Source organism: Notothenia coriiceps, unplaced genomic scaffold, assembly GCF_000735185.1.
Source record: "Notothenia coriiceps isolate Sejong01 unplaced genomic scaffold, NC01 NC01_scaffold00008049, whole genome shotgun sequence".
Lineage (NCBI taxonomy): Eukaryota > Metazoa > Chordata > Actinopteri > Perciformes > Nototheniidae > Notothenia > Notothenia coriiceps.
The window spans coordinates 164738-179447 of NW_011340750.1; the positions used below are offsets into that span (position 1 = coordinate 164738).

Here is a 14710-nt window from a genome sequence, read left to right on the forward strand (position 1 = left end):
AAGGTTGTTGAGGGCTTTGAAAGTGAAAAGTAATATTTTAAAGTCAATGCGGTGTTTGATGTGGAGCCAGTGTCATGGAGGATAGGGGTGATGTGGTCGGAGCGTCGGGTGGAGGTGAGCAAGCGGGCAGCTGAGTTTTGGACATATTGAAGTTTTAGTGTGAATGCAGGTGATCCAAAAAGTATGCTGTTGCAGTAATCCAGTCGGGATGTTATAAAGGCATGGATCAGAGTTTCAGCAGCGGNTAATGTTTTTTAACGGACGTTGTCTGATTATATAATCATATGCGCGGGCCGCTAGTGTCTGTTGATCTCCAAATTAACAGCAGCATGAGAATAACCTGCCGATGCTCCATGGCGGAGGCTCCGATAGAAATTGACGGGATTTGCGTTTTTACCCCCTTAATGTCTGACCAATGGTTGAATAGCGTTTCCGTGTGCATGACTTGTGTTTAAAGTTTATAGTCCGTTTGAGTTTTGCCCGTGTGAACACAAACCGAACCTTCTGAAAAATGAAACAATGTAACAAACTGTGGTCTGGTGTGCACCAGAAAACGGACTATTAGGTGTGAATGCACCCTAAAAGCAGGGGCGGACTGGCCATCGGGACGTTCGGGACGAATCCCGATGGGCCGGTACTGAAGTGGGCCGGTCGGACGATGTGGGCTGGACATTATAAATGGCCCGCTGGCCCGGAAGCACTATTTAGACACCCCGGGCCAGCATAACGTAGGCTACTTTCCACTTGCCCGCTCGGGCCACTAAAAATATTGCTTTAAAAAATGTTTCCTGTGTTATTGGTATTTTGACTAGCAATTTAGTTAAATGGTTTCGTTTATCAACGCTACAACATAGCGTTCCGTGAGTCGGTTGTCGTTGTTGGGTGAAAAGCAAACGGCTGTTTGCTGCGGAGCGCAGCGCGAGCAGGATCCCGTGAGCGGGAGCGCGCTCCTTCACTACAGACTATCGCGCCACCTAACCATTTGCCAAAATGTTTTAAATACCAGCGGTAACCGGCGAAGCGCCGGTCAAAAAACTTAAAATAAAAGAAAGTCACCGGAGGAGTTAAAGGAGAGTGACAGGGAGCATGAGGAGAAGAAGAGGGAGAGAAAGTTTTAGGCAGCTTGATCGATGGAGTTGGCTTCTCGTGGTGCAGTGACGCGTCCTAAAACCCTTTTATAATCTATCGATTAGATTTATGATTTGAAAATTATAAAAGTAGAGTAGACATGTGGAGATTATCCGGCTGAACAAAACGTGCATTTATCAAACATGTTTGTTTTCCACAGACCTTATTTCCAGCTACGTATGTTCTAAAAACCCTTTGGAGAAATCCCATTGCTTTTTGTCGAGGAAACCAGCGGCTTTCTTCCTGGTTTTAGGACGCGTCACTGGCTGCACCTCTCAATATGATGCCAATATAAAGGTCTTCTGTCGGCTCTGTACATCAATGCCGACCTATGCTGACAAGTAAGTGAAGAGTAGACAATATAAAGGTATTGGCGAAATGTCCCAGCTGTTTAGAATAATGAAGGTTCTAATCAAATCAATTACATAGCCATTACATGTCTAACTCCTAATGACAGGAAGGCAGAAAGTGCATTATAATAATATTCATATTCATTTTTTAACAATGACCACAATATCATTATTTTAATAAACCAAATATGAACAATTGAGGAAAATGAGGAATAACTGATGATTCAAATGTTGTACTAGGCTACAAGTAGTAATGTAGTTAGTGCATAAATTACTATTTCAACAAATGTGTTAATTTTCTTCATTATTAGTCGACAATTTACTAGCGGTATTTACTTGCGGTGGGCCAGCGGTACCGAAGTGGGCCGGTCGAGAGTCCCGGACTGATTTGTAGTCCCAGTCGGAAGCACAAATACAATGTGGGATTGAAAACTCTATTATAATTCTCAAATTTGATCATTGCTAACTAATTTCTCATTTATCTTTTGTCTTTCCTCTCCACAGACTCAGGCAGGAGAAGGGAAAGTCTACAAGTGTCTGTTCAATCATAAGTTTGAGGAGGCCATGTCAGAAAAGGTATATTTAGAGGAAATAACTCACTTAATAACTCATAACTTAACTTGTGTTTTTGGATGATAGAGAACTTGTTTTAAGTCACTAACACTCCCCTGTTCCTTGTCAGTGCCGTGACGCTCTGACGACACGTCAGAAGCTCATCTCTCAGGACTACAGAGTCAGCTACTCTCTGGCTAAAGCCTGCAAGGCGGACCTGAGGAAGCAGCGCTGCAGCCTGGACAACAACCTGCCGCGGGCCCGTGAGGCCCGGCTCTCCTACCTGCTGCTGTGCCTGGAGGCTGCTGTGCACCGAGGTGAGGGGGGGGAGAACACATCAGGGTCTTGACAAACCTTGTGTATTTACAGCACAAAAGCTTGGGAAACGTAAAGTCAAATTAAGACTTTTTTTCTGAAGTTGATGGAGACCAAAACGAAGCTAAAGGGAGAGTAGACTTGACCTTAATCTGGGGAACGTCAGCATGACTGCAGTTATGGGGCTGGGCGATAAACATTTAATCAAACATCCAGCCTTTTTTACCAACTTTCTCTATTGAGATTGTGACGATATTCTGGAGGTGACATTGAAGCTTCCACAAAACCTTCCACAAGACATTTTGATAAATAAACATCAATTATATAATAAATAAGTGGGTAAAGACAAAGACAGAACAGTCTGGTCAATTCTGAAAATGACATGACCCTACTGTAAAGCAGCTTATATATATAATCAGACAATGACACCACTTATAATATTACGATATCCAAAATCTAAGACGATATCTAGTCTTGTATCACAATATCAATATATTATTTAAATATTGCACAGCCTTAGCTCGATGTCTGCTGGATGCGTAGAAAGGAAAGTGTAAATACCAAATGTATAAAATGATAATATGTCAGTGTTGGTGCATGTAGCCAAAAAATGAACTAAACTAAACTTATTTTTTAAGTAAATAACTTTTTTACAATGCTTATCAAATATAAATAAATGTTGAAGTGACGTACATCCCGGCGTAACTAGTTTGATATGGTTCCGCGCAGGGCGTCCGGTCAGTGGCGAGTGTCAGGGCGAGATGCTGGACTACAGGCGGATGCTGATGGAGGATTTCTCCCTGAGTCCGGAGATCGTGCTGCACTGCCGGACAGAAATCGAGGCCCACTGCTCCGGCCTGCACCGCAAAGGCCGCACGCTGCACTGCCTGATGAGGATCGGCCGGGGGGACCGCAGCACGGCGGTGGACAGCGTCTGCCAGAGCGCCGTGAGTTACTGCTGCTGTGACGCCTCACTGTAAGAGGGATGCTAACAGCAGAGAGGCAGGATGTTTTCTGTGTGCTCTCATGCAGCTTAGTGGGCCTTTTTCTTCTAAATAATTCATATCAAAACTGTCTCCTGAATACATTTTAAAACCACTGCGCATAAATCATTCAGTTTTCCAGCTTTCACTTCACAGGCTCAAGTGTTGGAGATATTTGAAGTATCATGCTTAGCTGCAAACTGCCAGTTCAGTTCATTTATTAACATTAAATTCAGTTTTGATACCAGCTGTACGAGGTCATTGTATACTTAATTAAGAATATTCAGACATGATTGTGTAAAAGACATTTACAGGAGATAGATCGAAGATATCCTACCAACTAAAGTTTGTTAAAAATGAATAATAATCATATAGTTTTCTGTTGCAAAAATAAATAAAAAATGGTATAAATTATCACATTTATCAGGGAGTGTTAATGATCATATACTAGATGATTAACAGCAGATTGTGTCAGTGGGGGTTTGACAGTCTGTTAATTAATACAGTAAATCCATGAAATTCAATCAGCAAATTAAATTATATGATATTTAATGGCAACCATTATGATATTAAATGTGTTTCTACTGTCTTTTCCGCTGCAGCTGCAGACATTGATCCAGTCTGCTGACCCCGGAGCTGACTACAGGATCGACCGCGCGCTCAACGAGGCCTGCGAGTCCGTAATCCAGACCGCCTGCAAACACATCCACAACGGAGACCCCATGTGAGCCCCGTACACAAACACAACAGGGCACACACACATTATGTCAAATAATCTGAGTCTTACATCAACACTTTGCTCTCTAAATGTGTGTGTTTGTAGGATCCTGTCTTGCCTGATGGAGCATCTGTACACGGAGAAGATGGTGGAGGACTGTGAGCACCGGCTGTTGGAGCTGCAGTATTTCATATCCAGAGACTGGAAGTGAGTCTGAATCCAGCGACGTCCATGCTCTTCACCTTTTAACATTATTGACATAAGAATTTATATTTGACAGATACAACACAAAACGTAACATTTGACATACCATCTTCATTTAAGGTGCCCTTACTTGCTTGTTGCGGGGTCGTCTTCATAAACTGAAGATAGCTCAGGTGCCATCACATGACCTAAATGTGTACAGTACAGTACACAACTGAGATAAGATGAGTTAAAGGTCCCCTATTACACTGTTTTTCATGAATATATTATAGGACTCAGATATATACAAACATGGCTCTGAAGTGTTTGGCTCGAAACACCAAACAGATCATTGCAGCATCCTATAATCCCCTCTGTTTCAGCCCTGTTTCCAAAGTCCTGATTCTCTGTCCGTTACTTTAGATGAAAATAAGGAGCCACTCCCCACGCCCCTCTGAGAGATATTTGGGTTGCAGTCGAATAGTCCATTTAGCTTAGGAACGCTGCCCCGCAATGCCTTGCAGCCGCAGCATTTGCCGTCTCACAACAGTCGGCCGTTCACGGAAACAAACGATTATGACGGAGAAAGTATATCATGAAAGTTACGGTGCTTATTAAGCATTTTAAAACGTATGTGGTAAGTTACCGTAACTTTCATGATATACTTTCTCCGTCATAATCGTTTGTTTCCGTGAACGGCCGACTGTTGNAAACATCATACATAATAGTAAAACGACTGCAAGGGAACATTTTATTGCACCAGGAGCTTATCTTGGAGTTTACTGCGACAACGTTGACTTGCTTTGATAAAAATAAACCTAGTGTTGGTGATCTACAGTTGTCATTCTCTTTTAACACCAGCAGAGCCGCTACACACCTAATTGCAACACTCACCACTTCTGTCATTTGACTAATTAATAGATGATAGTTTAGCTTCTCGCCATCATTTGCTGTGGCCAAACGTAAATATTCAGCCACGTGACATTCAGCCAAACTCTCGCGAGAGTTTTACACAAGACGGATCCTTTCTAGCCATAACCCTGCTGCTGAGCCACTATTTCAAGTATACTACGTCATCGAGTGGCGCCGAATGCTGGGCATTTAACATGCATTTAAACAGTCCTTCAGCGCCACTCGATGACGTAGTATACTTGAAATAGTGGCCCTACAGCAGGTTTACTCGACATTGAGAAATGGCCTGTGTTGGATTTACAGCCACTTACTAAAGCTGCACCAACTGATGTTTGGGGTCTTTACTTATATCTATGTTTGAGATGGAAGTACTTTTGCAAGTGAAATACTTTTTAACAACACTTATCCACCAATGAGCTAAAGCACATTGTAGGCTAACATAAGGGAAGCTAACAGAAGCAGTGGCTAGTACTTAACATTGTCACTTTTCTTCATTAGCATGAGGCTAATTGTTAGCCAGTTTTACAGTTAACTGAGGTTTCTCTCAGCATACGTTTGCCTTGCAGGCATTTTTTATGAGATTACAGACGAAAAGGGTGTAACTGTAGCTTTGATCTTTGAACTAACACTCCATCAGAACTTCACCACTTGGTTCATGTTATCTTTTTGAATTTCTTGCCCCAGTATTCAAAATGTGTATGTATAAATAATAAGATGATTAGCGTATTCAAAATGATCTTTGGTCCCCTTTGATGGTGTGTTTGAGGTTTTAGGCATGTACAGTATACCGTTACATTACTGATCCCCTTCCTGCTGACGGTTCAGCTTTAGTTTCACTTGCCGTCTGTTACCTCCTAAGCCACTCAAATCACCACATTGTGCTCAGGCCAATCTGCCACTGTACAAGCAGTCTGTCATCAGGGAACAAAACAACAACCTCACTTGAATGTACTTAAGCTTAATATGCACCTGTCTTTTCTTCCAGCATTTGGAGTTCAGGAAACAGATGAAAGTAGATGCAATAATCACCGACTGGCGTCCACCAGAGGTAAAAACTAAACCCTAAACATTATAAACCCCCATTTTATAACGGCTCAACGCTAACTCTTCGATGGTGTTGCTAGCCTACAAGCAGGCATCAGCCTTTGGTTGACAAAACTGAATTTTGTTTGAATCAACTTACTTTTGAGTATCCAAGATACTCCGTCGTATTACTTAAAAAAACTTGACATGTTTAAACGTCATGTGTCTGTTGTACAGGCTTTACAGTATAGTTTTCTGTCCATCTAAAAGGTGCTGGGACACTTTGCCTGCCTAACCCTAACCCTGCCAAGTTTTTGTTCAGGTTTATCTGGTTTTATCAAATGCCAGTTGAATCTCTTTGCACTTTTGTTTGGGATTGTTGACAGGTGGTTGAACTTTCAACGCACAGAAAAGCAAATGTATTTTACCATCATTGATTATTTCTCGAGCCCAATATCACAAATGATACATCTGTCATGGGGGACTTTACAGTGTGTACAGTATACAAAACCTTTCCTTAAACGCTTAACTCTTGTTACAACATGCAAGGAAACATTCCCAAGACACCCCACAATTAACAGGGTTAGAGGAATAAACCTCTGGCAGAGCAACATATAGTAGGAGGAATCTCTTTCCCAAGACAGACAGACATGCAATATATGTTTTGTGTATAGATTACAAATAAAGATAATAAATTATCCTGATGAGTTGAAAAATGCTCCTGTGTGATTAAACTCACCACCGCACATGTGGGTTGTCTGGGCCTGACATAACAGCAATATTTAAATATCTATAATGCAACAAACATAATGAATGAAGTAATTAAGTATCAGTTTTGATGTTTGCTGTTCCCATTTGTTTAATGTTAAATATTGGATGCCCTATTGTCAACCCAGAGCCAATAGCAGCCTGGCAGCTGTTACTTTCATTACAGTGCACAACTAATGGAACCATCTTAAATGACTGCTGTTTGCAGGTGATAGAGAAGTATCTGTCCGGAGGGATGTGTGGTCACGACCGGGAGGGCAGTCCCGTCTGGTATGATGTCATCGGCCCTGTGGACCCTAAAGGCCTCTTCCTGTCTGCATCCAAACAAGACTTCATCAAGTCCAAGATCAGAGACTGCGAGGTCCTGCAGCAGGAATGTGACGTCCAGTCGCAGAAGGTTTGAGAACACCGACGTAGGACAGAGAACCAGTGCTACTGATCACACTTTTAATGTTTTCTATGTATTGTATGGTTTCACCAATTTAATTTCCCTGTCTTTCTGTCCCCAGCTTGGGAGGAACGTTGAGTCAATCACCATGATCTACGACGTAGAAGGTCTGGGTCTGAAACACTTATGGAAGCCTGCTATAGAGACATATACAGAGGTATGGAGAGATGCCCTTACACTGTAGATGTAAAGCTCACAAAACGTATATTAGAAGTGTACCGTGCGTCAAACATTAATGAATAAATGATGTGTTTCTCTGTGTCACCAGATCCTCCAGATGTTTGAAGCCAACTATCCAGAAGGCTTGAAAAGGCTTTTTGTCATTAAAGGTACATTTGGCCTTTAATCGATTAATAATTAATTGATTCCACCTGCGGTTCTTTATTCAGCTTCTTTTTTTTATAATTTGACCCTGTTTTTCTGGAGCCAGAGTTTATCTTATCACTAGTGAACATTTAGTTAACACTACATTTGTTCTCTTGCAGCTCCTAAACTCTTTCCTGTGGCTTACAACCTCGTAAAGCATTTTCTGAGTGAGAACACGAGACAAAAGATCAATATCCTCGGGGGTAAGACAGAACATCATATTTGAGAAAATATTGCACCAAATCGAAACACTTTGACCTCCCTTGTTTCTGATGAAATGACCATTGTTGTTCCTACAGCTAACTGGCAGGAGGTTTTAATGAAGTACATTGATGCAGAGGAGCTGCCGGTGATATACGGCGGTAAACTGACGGATCCTGATGGAGATCCTCGCTGTCGCACCATGGTGAGTCTGGGAATCAGAGCCTGTAACATACTGACATCACTATGTAACACACACGCTTCTATTGGCTAGCGCTCCTACACATTTCACGTGATAGGCTAAGGGCCAGGACATTTCCTACACTTTGCTAAGCAGTTGACCAATCACAACAGAGCCGGCCAGCTAACCAATCAGAGCGGACTGGGCTCTGGTTTCAGACAGAGGGTGAAAAGAGGTGCTGTAGCACAGGCAGTATGAGAAATGGAAACATGTCACACAAAACAAAAATATGAACCTGAAAATGAGCATGATATGTCCTGCATAAAAATAATATTGAACATTTCACATGCCTTGTTGTTTCTTTTCACATGTTTGGATCATGTGCTCATGTAGTTTGGCAGCTTACAGCTTTGTTTTAGTCAGGGATATGCTTGCTATGTATATGAAATGTGTTGGTAATGCAACGCCACATTCAGGCTCCAAACAGGCCAAACTGAACACAGTGGATCAGACGTTCTCTATAAAATGTTAACGCTGCCGTCACTGGCTGTGCTGAGGCTCCTGTTACACATGAATAAGCCAGTTTGATCACAGAAGGTCAATGACAATACAGGACATTACTGGACTGGCAGAATGAATCAACTTTGCCAGTTGCATTGAACTATTAGTTTCATGCACAGGAAATTGCAGATGACAAATTAATTGTAATAACTCCCACTTCACGCCGCACCCCTGCCTCGCTGCGTAGAGATGGTAACAGCCCTCAGCACGAGGGATGTAGTATAGAGCGACACATGCAGAGCAGCTTGGGTAGTCGCGCTTATAGACAAAGCTTTAGACGAGAAAACTGACCGTGCATTTGTCACCGTTTCCGTAGATAAAAAATTGGGCGGAGGAGAAATGAGGAACAGGAAGAGAGAAATTCATTACAGCTGCATTCAAGATTCAAGGAATTGAGATGCTCAGCCTCTAAGTGTTTTCTTTTTTCTACCCTTTTAAAAAAAAAATCTCCTTTAGCTACCTGTGTCTTGAGTTTCACTGACTGTATTATATTAGTTTGGTTGTAGGAACTCCAGTTATCGTAATAAAGGAACAGTGTGGCATTTGGGAAATGCGCCCATTCTCATGCTTTGTTAACAAGAGTTGGATTAGAAGATTGGGCTTACACTTATGTCTGTTAACCATATGTAAATATGAAGCTAAAGACAAGAGACAACTAGCTTATAGCCTGGCACAAAGGAATGGAAGTGTTGGGAAACTGCTATACTGTTAGTGATTCAAGGAGGCCACAGCACCTGGCTAAAATAGTCCCACATGTCACTCAAACACAATTAATCAATGTTAGGAGCCAGGTTATTTCTTTTACCGTTGTTCCTAGCTTTAATGGTGCGCTAAGTTTACATTTTAGTACATTTCCAAAATAATGAGTTGTTCCTTTAAGAGTTGGGCATAATTTATGGGCCTGAATAAATACAATTATATTGTACAACTTGTTTGGAAATTTGATGTAAAGATAACTTTTTGGTAGAGTTCAGTGAAACATTGATCAGTCACATCATCAGTGTGCATTTCTCTGCATATTCAGGACTCATTATTGTCGCTTTTATAGCAAACATCATCTGTTAATATCATAGGAGGATCCTGTCTGTTTTGAATTGCAGTGATGTGAAGCACATATAATATTGCTTCTTTATAACAACCATCAAGCCTTATACATCTTGTACGGTAGGTTTTTCTTCACGCTTATCCTCGTAGAGGTTTAGTGAAATCTCTGCACTGTAAAGAATTTAAAATCAGTAGATGCCCAATAATGTGTTGCTCTCTAATGGACTATATGACAATGCTTTTGTTTTTGTATCTTTTCTTTTTTGTGAGGTTGTTTGCAAGGAGTTTGACTTCCCTTATAATAACTTAGCTGTGTCTGACATCTATAATCTGCCCCCTGTTGGGTGCTTCCCAGTACTGCACTGTGTAGTGTATTACTGGGACCAGTTGATTAGTTTGATATTTATGTGAATAAACAGTAAAAAAGAGGATTTTTTTGGGTGCAAAATATTTTAAATAACAAGCATTCAGAACATGTCTCGAAGTAAGTGATGGCTTTCTATTTTTTTACATTTCTCCTTCCCGCAGTTTTTTTACATTTCATATAATCAAGTTTTTGACATCCGACTGTTTATGCACTCGTTGCAGATACACCACGTGAGCCCTGTCCCCCCCTCCTACTACGTGCGGGACCATGTGAAGATGGAATACGAACAATGTACCTCGGTCAGCCGAGGCTCCTCCCAGCAGCTGGACTATGAGATACTGTTCCCGGGCTGCGTTCTCAGGTCAGCTGCACGTATTTTGTATTATTGTAATAGAATCAGGTCTGAGAAAAAGTCAAAGCAGTGTTAAGGAGAACCTTTTTCTTCTCATCTCCATAGATGGCAGTTTGCCAGTGAAGGTGCAGACATTGGGTTTGGGGTGTTTGTGAAGGCTAAAAAGGGCGAAAAGAAGAAGGCAGCTCAGATGGAGGAAGTGGTGCTCAGCCAGCGATACAACGCTCACCTAGTGCCCGAAGACGGATCACTGACCTGTGAACGCCCAGGAGTCTGTGAGTAACCCAACACCCTGCATTCACCGGAGCTCAGAACTTTACAATGTGCTGTTTTAGGAGAGTAAGGTAAATGTACTGTTCTCTTTTTTCTTCCGCAGATGTTCTGAGATTTGACAACACTTACAGCATGTTTCAGGCCAAAAGAATCAGCTTTACCGTAGAGGTCCTGCTACCGGAACGCTTACAGTCCCCACAGAGCAACGGCGGCTCCAAAAACACCACCGTGCAAGCTGAGGGCAACAGCCAATCATAACCGAGAAGATGTGCCACTTCCATGTTGTTGGATAAAGCACAGCCTGACATACTTGAGTTAAAAAGGAAATGCAACATGCTGCCATTATCCAAAAAGTATTTCAACTAAGTCAGGTTCTTGGTGTTCAACCGTTTTAATCATTTTTAATGAAGTCATGTGTTGTCAATTTAGAAACATTGGTTAAACCACAGGTGGGATACTATGACCTAAGGTATATGGACACATACACACATTTTGGGGCACTTTGAGTTATGGTTTTCATGGTTTGGACTAAGTTTGGATTAATAGAAAGGAAATTGCAAAACAAACAACAGTATTCTTCCAACTTTGTGGTTACTGTTGATAGAAATGTCCCCATGCATATAGACCAATAAAGGAGTCAGACATTACTACTGAACATCAGTGTTGGACCTCACTAAAGCCTAAAACCAGAGTAAATGCTGTTTTAGCAACAAATAATGTTCTTTGCTTTAAAATAGGATATTAGACAATTACACATGGGTGTCAACATTCTTTTGGCCATACAGTTTATGATTGATTTTATTGTTGGTAGGAAACATGTGAACCTTTGGATACTGATAGCAATTAGGAGGAATTTCCATAAGGAGAAATGTGCTGCAGTTTAAAAAATATTGCAAATATAAAAAAATACAATTTTGCCAAAATGATTGCAAATGAAGGAACATCTTCACCAACTTGATGAAAAACACACAGCTGCATAAAAGAAATGCTGCAAATCCAAAAGGCTGCTAGAAGCTGAAATCACAAGAGAAAACAGGGACACTACAAAGTGATGCACACAGCTGGGACCGAAGCATCACTTAAAGTGCAGCCCATTTCTCCTTATGGAAGTGTTATAGGCTGTTGCAGCGCGTTTGCATCTGTTGGTCACTGTAGGCTATAGCGACCTATTTTAGCTGCTACTAGCATAACAGAATCTAGTCAAGATGGCGACTGGTTTTGAGAAGGAAGAAGAATAGTTGGCATTCAAAAATACTATATATTTGTCAATGTTGTAGGAGTGCAATGCTAAATCTACAAAGATCCTCTTATGTGTTGACCGTTCATAGTTTTATTAAAGGACACCAAGTGAATCAAGTCACCAGAGAGAAATATTATTTAATTCTATGCACAAAATCAATTTTCTGTACATGGTTTGTGGCATAAATAGTTATTTTCCATTACAGCCATTAACAGTAAAGGCATTCCAGTCTATATCAATATTTGTTGTTGCAAGAATATGAATATGTTTGTTTTACGACTAAAAGAAAAAAAAAGAAATCTAGAAATGAATATACCTTTATATAGCCTACCTCTTTTTGCCTTAATGTTTGCTTAGAAATATTGTCAAATTAAAGTTGCACTGAAAATTAATTTAAGACCTAATTGCACATAATTCAATTAAGTTGTATTAATCTTGAAAGCTGTTTACATTCCATTGCATTCCCTTGACATATAATCAATGCACTTTCATGGTTGCAACATTACTTTAAATATTTATTTCTTCATTCCTTTCCTTCCTCAAATTTAATTTACAGAACATTTTTTTTCTTCTTTAAAGTGGACCTATCATGCTATTTTTGAATAATATAGTGTAGGACCATACCTATATAAGGCATATTTATACTTTTTATTTTTCAAAATACAAAACAGATCATCCATTTTATCCATTCCTCATTTCGCTCAATTTAACACTGCCTTTCATGCTCGGATTCAGTGAGAACAGCACCATCTGGTGGCCTGAAATATGTACTACAGCGTCTCCAGCGCTTTCGAACGAGAATTCGAAATCTTTAGAGATTTGGGTATGGAGGAAAGTAGAGAGGGTTGTGTTTTCTGACACTTGGTGAGTTCCCTGGAACACCGGGGACACATATTCATGTATAAAAGAGGTACAAAAGTCAATTTTGCATGAGAGGTCCCCTTTAATATAATAGCAAAATATTAAAGTCTATATACACTGTACAGTATATGATTAATCAGATACACACACTATTCATGGGAACTTGTCTGCAGTGAATTGAATGAAATATTTTACCCTCTCTTGACAATTACTGATTGTGGCAGAATAACAGATTTTCACATTATTTTCGTTTACATTTTGTACAATTCTCGGGCGACTTTTAAACATAAAGAAAATATGCTCTCTGTTATGTCTGTACTGTCCAAATTGTTGAATATTTTCACATGATGAAGATACTATAAAAACAATTGTAGGAGAAGTAAATAAATGTGTTACTACACTTAACATCCCTGCTGAATGTTTTTTTCTTCATGAAAGACTCCTTGAAACAGCCAAAAGAGGGAGCTCTCTAACCAGTGTTGACAATGTTCAAACCCCTTAGTTTAGCAAGTTACTGAGGCCCTCCACACAGGTGTTCCACTTATTCAATGCTCTCTCCTCCTGTCTCAACCAACTCGCTCCAATAAAAACCTAGTATGTCTCTTTCACTCACTCGGTCGGCCCCCTGGTACACCGATCATCTCCGTTGCCTCAAAACAAAAGGTCGCCAGCTCGAAAGACATGCCAAACGAACTGGTCTCACTACTCCTCTGTAATACAATCTGGCAGCACTAACCCAAAGTCCCTTTTTTCAACTATTAGCAAGCTCCTCAACCCCATGGATAATATCTCCAACTCCTTCACCACCTCAAAGTGTGAATCCTTCCTCTCATTCCTCCAAAGCAAAATTGAAATAATACACAGCAACATAGCCAACTCCTCCGTCTCGTCCACCACCCATCCTTTTCCGGAACCTGTCTACCCTCCTCCTTCCAGTCACTCCCATACTAAAAAAACCTGGTCTCAACCCTGATTCCCTCAATAACTACCGGCCCATCTCTAACCTCCCATTCCTGTCAAAAATTCTGGAGCGAACTGTTGCCTCCCAACTAAAATCCCATCTGGACTGCAATACTCGCCACAGCACAGAATCTGCCCTACTCAAGGTGACCAACGACATTCTCCTCTCTGCTGACTCTGGTTCCCTCTCAATTCTCATTCTCCTTGACCTAACAGCCGCATTTGACACGATCAACCATTCCATCCTCATCAACCGCCTCCAGTCTTCCATTGGCATTACCGGTACTGCCCTCTCCTGGTTTAAATCCTATCTCTCTGACAGACATCAATTCACCTCCATTAACAACTCCAAATCCCCCACAGCCCCCGTCAATCATGGTGTCACTCAGGGTTCTGTACTTGGTCCCCTTCTGTTCATCATCTACATCCTCCCAATTGGACAAATCCTCCGTCAACACCAACTCCAGTTTCACTGTTATGCTGATGACACACAGCTCTACCTCTCAACAAAATCAATTTCTCCAACCACACACTCCCAGCTCAGCACCTGCCTCACTGACATTACAATTTCTATGCAAAACAACTTTCTAAAACTTAACTGTGACAAATCGGAATTTATAATCATTGGCCCAAACTCACTTACCCGCTCAACCCAAGATTTTTCTCTTACCATCGATGGCCCCATTGTCAACCCCTCCACTCACATCCGTAACCTTGGCATCATCCTCAACCCCACCCTCACTTTCCTCCCTCACGTCAACCAGGTCACAAAAAACGCATTCTTCCATTTAAAGAACATCGCCCGCATTAGACCCTCCCTCTCATCGACCGCTGCTGAAACTCTGATCCATGCCTTTATAACATCCCGACTGGATTACTGCAACAGCATACTTTTTGGATCACCTGCATTCATACTAAAAAAAC

General features: G+C 41.1%; 2 protein-coding genes across 3 annotated transcripts in view; both read left to right on the top strand.

Annotated features, from left to right (window-relative positions):
- glg1a (golgi glycoprotein 1a) overlaps positions 1-14710 on the top strand; it is a 170534-nt gene that overhangs the window by 3979 nt on the left and 151845 nt on the right. For both annotated transcript variants that reach the window (XM_010769942.1, XM_010769943.1), the window contains exons 5-9: positions 1983-2054; positions 2161-2347; positions 3075-3292; positions 3931-4052; positions 4152-4253. In XM_010769942.1, coding sequence (XP_010768244.1) covers positions 1983-2054; positions 2161-2347; positions 3075-3292; positions 3931-4052; positions 4152-4253 — 701 coding nt within the window. The remainder of the gene's footprint in view (positions 1-1982; positions 2055-2160; positions 2348-3074; positions 3293-3930; positions 4053-4151; positions 4254-14710) is intronic.
- Positions 6073-11745, top strand: LOC104944415 (SEC14-like protein 2). Its single transcript, XM_010769941.1, has 9 exons — positions 6073-6189; positions 7141-7329; positions 7442-7537; positions 7649-7709; positions 7866-7949; positions 8046-8152; positions 10322-10461; positions 10558-10727; positions 10829-11745. The coding sequence occupies exons 1-9, from the start codon at positions 6088-6090 to the stop codon at positions 10981-10983; spliced, it is 1104 nt and encodes a 367-aa protein (XP_010768243.1). The 5' UTR covers positions 6073-6087; the 3' UTR covers positions 10984-11745.